General features: G+C 53.1%; 1 protein-coding gene across 1 annotated transcript in view; it reads right to left on the bottom strand.

The window, feature by feature from the left end:
• LOC108448861 (CMRF35-like molecule 8) overlaps positions 1-1896 on the bottom strand; it is a 4794-nt gene extending 2898 nt beyond the window's left edge. The window contains exons 1-4 of the mRNA XM_017743188.1: positions 1293-1896; positions 567-899; positions 273-360; positions 5-68 (exon numbers count right to left, since the gene is read on the bottom strand). Of these exons, the coding sequence (XP_017598677.1) occupies positions 5-68; positions 273-360; positions 567-899; positions 1293-1431 (624 nt within the window). The 5' untranslated portion in view covers positions 1432-1896. The remainder of the gene's footprint in view (positions 1-4; positions 69-272; positions 361-566; positions 900-1292) is intronic.
• Between the last annotated feature and the right edge of the window lie 4934 nt (positions 1897-6830).

Genomic DNA, 6830 nt, shown 5'->3' with positions numbered 1-6830 from the left:
CGGCCAGTGCCGTGGGCACCTTGATGCTGAGGAGCAGCAGCAGCAAGTGGATGACACTGAGCTGGGACCTGTGTAGGAGAAAGGTGGTTATGCTAGAGCTTTAGTAAGGTCTGGGGAATGAGGATGGGGGCAGTTGTATGTCTGCCAGCTGCCTGCCTTGACCCCAGAATGCTCTTTGGGGGCTCCACGCTGGGATATACATGCATAGGAAAAGAATGTTTTGGCCAGGGGATGCTGTTGGGGGCTTGCCCAGATCCCAAGCCCTGACTCACAGCACTGGAAGCTCCCCACAGTCCCTGGGCCACAGAGGGTTGGTTGTCACTGGGCTCGCATTGCTGTCCTCAGTTGTGTTTGAAACAGCTGTAAAGGAAACAGAATCAGAGCAATTTGGAGACCCCCACACCCCCTATTGTGCACCCTGACCAGGGGTCTCTGCCCTGAGACTTCAACCATGAAGGTGCAGGGGGTGGAGATGGAGCTATCCAGGCAACACCCTGAGCACTGGGGAGGAGGAAGAGGAAAAAGGGGGAAGTTTACAGCCAGCTTTGCTCCCAGCCCTGTGTTACCTGCAGAGACCATCACCTTGGTGCTGTGCCACCGGTTGATCCCCAGTTTCCTCTTCACCCCGCAGGAGTACCGGCCTGCATCCTCCAGTGTGACACTGCTCAGTGTCACCGTGAATGCGTGTGCTGTGTGATTGTCCCTGATGGACACCCTGTCCCCCGTCACTGTCACCTCTGAGCCATCGGTTTGGATATAGGTCAAACAGAACCGGAGGAAGTTTTTGCGGCACCAGTACTTGGAGTTGAGCTTGTAGCGCGGCTTGTAGCTGCAGGACACTGCCAGTGAGCTGCCCTGCTCAACTGTCACCTGCTTGGGGCCTGTCACTGCCTGGCCACCTGCAGGGGACAGAGAGAGGTGCTGTAAACCCATCCTGGCATTGCCTCAGAGAACCATGAAGGATCCCCCTTGTGTACCCCACAAGGTTTCTTGGGGGTACAGCCCGAGGGAGGCTCTGCGTGTGCACCCACTATGCTGGTGAGCAGTGGTGAGGTGAGATGTCCCCAGTCATTATAGAAGACCCCCCATCACGAGTGTATGTTATTAAGAGAGCGAAAAGCCTTATTCCCAGCGTTCACACGGCAGGGAACAAGCAGATCTCAGAGATCCCGCCCTGAAACTGCCAGAGGAAAAGTTTGGGCTTTTGCCATGACCACAGTGAGCTTCCTGGTCTGCCTCAGCCCCAGCCTCTCCACAGCTCTGACAGAACCCCTGAGATGGATTTGCCTGACCTGTGCTTGTGGCTCTCACGAGGAAAAGGGTCCAAACCAAGAAAATCCTCATTTTCCAGCTTCTTGCTCCCAAGTTGGAATTTTCCCCGTGGTTTTTCACAAAGAATCCTTCAGGATGAAGCCAGGCCCACACGCGCATGGGCGTCCAAAGAGTTTTCCAAGCTGCTTTCTCCTGTCACTTTGGGCAGTGCTTACCCAGAGACCCTAGATATCCTCTTTTTAAGACAGTCACTTCCTTCCCTTCACCCAGGGATCGTGACTCACCCTGGGGTGTTCCATGACAGAGACTCTGTTTTTTCTCCAAAATAGTCACTGCGTTCCCAGGAAAACACCAAAACACAGCAGGTTCCTCCACTGTGATCCCCATCCCAGCAGGGAGCAAAGACAGAGGCCACAGGATTTTGGGAAGTTTTGAGAGGGGCCAGGCCAGAGCAGGGATGCAGGGACTGGGGTGGAGTGAGTGCAGGTCAGCCCCTGGGGATGGACTGGTTGGGGTGCCAGGATGCTCTCCCAGTTCTGATGGACTGGGAAGATGGACAGCCATCCCACTCCCCTGCACTGCTGCTCCCTGGCTCCCGAGTGGGCTGCCAGCTTCAGCTGGGCTGCTTTTGTCTGTTTTCTCAAGAAGTGTCTTATTTCCTCCCCAAACCACCTTTTCTGGCACAGCTGTGGGGTTTTGAGTGACAATGCTGGTTTTCCCCAGAATTAAAATGCTTCCACTAAAAGTTTCAGAAACACAAACACACAAAGCAAAGATTGAGTGACAATGCTGGTTTTCCCCAGAATTAAATGCTTCCACTAAAAGTTTCAGAAACACAAATACACAAAGCAAAGCCGCTTCCCTGGCAGCTGCCTTGTCAATGGCTTTCTTCCAATATGCCCCTTGGAAAGAGCAGAAAGCACAAACCTCCAGAATCTCCTTCCCTCTCAGAGGTGCCTTGCCATGGCAAGAGGAAGCTCTGGGTTTTCCTTAGGGTCACCAAGTAACCCCTTCCTTCCCAGCTGACCGGTGTGAGCCAAATTGCTGCAAGTAACAGCAAGATCTAAATTCAAAAAGTGGCTGGAGATGGCAAATCTGCTTTGTGCTGAGAAGCTTCCCACTCCAGTCACCTCATCTTCCTCGGGGATGCATCCCTGCCACTGGCTGGAAAATCACAGTGCATCCTTCCCACCCTTCCCTTGGAGTGAGGGGACGATTGGGAGAAGTGGCTTGGAGGTAGAGGCTCTGGATGGAACGTGCACAGGGAAGGTGCCTACAAAGGTATTTGCTGCATGAGGATTTCGAGGGCAGCTCAGCTACCCGAAAGCAGACAGAAGGACATCTTCAAAGAGCCACTTTGGTCGAGTTGCTGGGGAATTTTTCAGGCCAAATCCATGCTGTGTCATTACTATCACATCACCATCACATAACCATCAGATGTGGGGTGTCATTTGCCTATTTCCCAGGTTTGGTTCCCGGGCAGGATGAGCAGCTGCCCAGTCCAGTGCAGGGGCTGGGACTCCCAGCACAGACTGAGGCCACTTCCTCCCCATCATGGCAGTCCCCAGAACCATGTTACACCCCAGAGAGCTCCTGACTCTGTGTGACCGAAGGTACATCTCCTTGCAGCCCCTGAGGATACAGCAGTGATTTGCAGTCACCCAACATCAGCACTGTGACTCCCACGTGGGGTTTTACTCTGATATTTCTCCTCCCACCTGCTGTGTGAAGGGGCCCTGGCTGACTGGGACACTGACCAGGGGCTGTCAATGAGGGGTTTGCAAAGGGGATGGCTCCAGCTCAGCGCCTCAGCCCCAAAACAACAGCAGCGTGTGAACATCCTCCTGGAGGGGAAGGTCAAGATGAGAGCAGGCAGGAAAGAGGAACCCCAGAGTGCTGACACAGAAGCCTGTCGTGGGAGGAGTTGCGATGTTTATCCCAATTAAAGTGAGCGTCAGTTGGAAAGGCAAACCAGAAAGGGAGTAGAGCAATTCAGGCACAAACCAGTGCAAGAGAGTGTGATGAGGAATCACTCTGTCTAAAGTGGAGAGAGCCCTGCTGAGAGCTTCCCGACACCTCCAGCCAGGGCACGGGTGCTGGGGTGCTCCAGAAGCCCGGGGGGGATGGATAAACACAGCCCCCTGCACAGGGCAGGGGAAGGTGCTCTGCTCTGCACCAGCATCTCTGAGGGGCTGTGGCAGGGTCCTGCAAGCCAAGACCTCTCTCTTTTGGCAGAAAGAGGCCCGGGAAGTGCAAGGCAAAGCTGCTCTGTGAGAGAAGAAGCGTTGCTGGAACGGTTCTCAGGAATGGTGGCTCGGTGGCCACATCAGCGAGCAAAGTGTGTCAGAGCCCCGGCAGCGCCATCGTGATGTGATGTGGGCACGGCACAGGGAATGAGCTGAGACGAGCTGACACCTGCGCCCCTGCAGCCCCTGCCCCCTGCCTGCCCCTGGGCAGCGCTCCCAGTCCCTGCCCAGCAGCGACAGGACACTGCACGACACCATCAGACACTGCTTTTGCTCTGGTTCTGCAAGATTATGAATCTGGGTTTACTCTCTGGTGTTGATCCTAAGAAACAGCCTGAAAGCCTTCCTGAGACAGGCAGTAATTGAGTCAATCGGTGCATGCATTTCCTTGGTTCAAGGCCCATAAAGAACAGATCTTCCCCAGTTCTCATCTCACTGTATTACCCACCACCACAGCTGAGCCTTTCCAGAGTCCTGTCTGCTCTGGACTTCAATGATATTTCCAATCCCCAATTCTGTTATTTAATCTAGGGCCTTTGAAAAACAATCGAGCCCTTTCAGTCTGTTCTTCCTGGGCAGATTTAGCAAGTTTGGTGAAATTGTCCTTAGGAGATAAGGCTGAGTAAATAACGTAGCTCCTTTAGTGCTGGCTGATTGAGCAGGCACTGTCTGATCTCTCCTTTCCGCTGCCATCTCAGATAACCAAGATAAGTCCTGATCATTCCCAGATCTCCCAGTTTAGCAAAGGCAGTAAAAGTGGTAAAAAATACTTGCCGACTTTGTGGTGGTGGAGGATTTACTCTGGGCTCTGCCTGAGGCTGGACTGAGCCAGAAGGGCCTAAGGCAGGGGTTATTCAATGCAAAGAAATTAAGAATCTGTACTCAGTGGATTCAGAGGATGAAATTCTGATTCCTTCCTAGCTCACGGGGAAGGAATGACTCCAGCAAGGCTCCAGTTTCCCCCAAATGTGTTGTACAGTCAATCCAGGGAGATACTACAGCAGTTAATGGGGTTGGGCAGCAGAGAAAAGCAGGAGGACAGTGAAGCAGAAACTCCTGAGCTGGATTTAAATCTTCCACTGTTAGAGCTGTCCTTCTCAAGGCAAATACACAAGTAATTAAGCTACCACATATTCAGTCTACCAGCAAACAGACCAAACAATGGATCTAAATTGCAGGTTCATTTGGAATCACTCCTGCTGTTTACAGGTCATTTCCTCTGATTTCATTGCTCTGCATTGATTTCAGCTGGTCAGCACTTGCTTGGGGCTATAAACTGCTCACTGGCTGCCAGAAATCACTGCTGGGTCTGGGGGAGGCTGGCAGACCAAGTGGTTTGCTCTGGATGGTGGGGAAATGCATTCCTTGGTGCATGAGGGGATGCAGGTACTGGGCTCTGATAAAGCTGCTGATATCACTTATCTGCGATGGGTTACGTCCTCCAGCATCATAAAGTGGGATAAAGCCCTTGGAGCAGGGCCAGGGTGTGCTGGTGCCGTGTTTTACCAGCAATCTGTGTTGTCTCATTAGACTGCATTACATTTGGAGATATACTGATAGACAGGAAAATTGTCTTCCTCCTGAATGTGGTTAAACCTGCAGGGCCAAGTGTGTCTCTGGTGCAACACTAGTGTCTGCACAGGGAATAGACCACTTGGCTCTGTGAGGCTCTTCCCAGTCAGCAGCAGCCCCTCCCTGCTCTCCTTTATGATTCAGGATAGTTAGCAAGTGTTGCTGGAGCTAAAAAGTCAGAGAATGCTCTCCAAGCCCCAGAGCTTCACCTGCAGCAGGGACCTGCCAGAAGTTCCCATCCAGGGATAAGCACACCTGGAGCCTCAGACTCAGTGGGCTGTGGGGGGCTTACTCTCCTCTTCATTCCCACCTTCCAAGAGAGGTTTGTCTGCGTACCTGGCCAGTTTGGGTGCCCAGGGCAGAGCCGTGCAGTCCCTGCAGCAGATCTGGGTCTCCGTGGCCCAGCAGGCAGCTCAGGTCAGGCAGTGCCCCAACTCTGGGGAAGGAGAAGGCTGAGCATGCACTCAGGATGGTGCCATGAAGTCTCCATCCTCAAGGGGCCTTGACAGCACTGGGGTATCCACGGAAAGGATTGTGCTGACATCCATGGGAGTTTGGGGACTTTGACAAGTTATTGGTGTGTTTAGGAGTTGCCCTGGCAAACCCCCTGAGGTTTGCTGCTCTCTTCTTCTTGGGCCTGCCTGCTGTGGGATGTGTGCACTATGTTGAACCAGTTGTTAATTTTCTGATCCAGACACCAGGGCTCGTGATATCATTTCTTTTGGTGCTGTTGATTGTCTTCCAGTGCATGAGGCCATGGTCTGGCTGCAGGATGGTCTGGGCTGGGTTGGGCTTTTTGGCCTCAGGCAAGCATGAACCCCATCATCCCTACTGGTTTTTTAAATTTTTTCTGGCTGTTGTTTCTTAGTCCAATTGTCTGACCCAGCAGAACCATCTCTGCAGTCAGAGGAAATAATGGGCAGATATAATTAGTAATGTCAGGCCCAGGCAGTCAAACAGCAATCGGACGGGTGCAGATGGCTCTTGGAAGCATGGTCTGTTCCTCTGGCTTGGGGCCATCTGCTGATCTGGAACGAGGGAACTGGAGACTGAGGGAACTGGAGACTGAATTGAGTCTCTCTTAAATAAACTTCTGAGTAAAGATTAATTTATTTCCAGTGCAATCGAAAACATCTAGATTGCTCTAAAGGGAGTCATAAAGAAAAGGATCTCAATAAATATTGACTGTCACCTTTAGGTTTAGGCACAACTTCCTCCTGTTTCTAAAATTTTTTTTTCTACTCCAAGCAGGGTCCTAACTGGGCTCTGTAAATGCAGTGGGATCCCAAAGGGGACCTGTTGGGGTAAACCAGGCTCAGCACCAGTTTGGTAAAGAAGCTGAAATGGCCTGGCTAGCAGGAGCTGCTGCCCCTCCCTGGGGTGACACGCCGGTGACCACGCAGCTCTGTGGGCTGGTGTCTGGAGGGGTGTCAGCCGGAGCAGCCTGGGTGCGGGCATGAGGCTCCTTAAGTGCCAACGAGTCTGCTGTGAATCCGGGCTGGAGCAGCGCAACGGACCTGGCTCGGTGCTCTCAGCTCGGCACTGATCGCAGCTGGTACCGAAAACCTCTCTGCCCGAGCTGGCCGTGCCCCGTGGGCGGAGGGGAGAAACGAAGCGAGAAACCGGAGAAACCCCCGGGCTCTGCGAAGCCGGGGGCTCTATCACGGTGGACAGGGATGGGGAGGTGAGGAGGGACCAGCGGTTGTGCGGAGAGTCCGGCGGCGCGGGGGACGCTCCCAC

The sequence above is a fragment of the Corvus brachyrhynchos genome, unplaced genomic scaffold, assembly GCF_000691975.1.
Source record: "Corvus brachyrhynchos isolate BGI_N302 unplaced genomic scaffold, ASM69197v1 scaffold148, whole genome shotgun sequence".
NCBI classification, from domain to species: domain Eukaryota; kingdom Metazoa; phylum Chordata; class Aves; order Passeriformes; family Corvidae; genus Corvus; species Corvus brachyrhynchos.
This window is presented reverse-complemented; position numbering and strand designations above follow the sequence as displayed.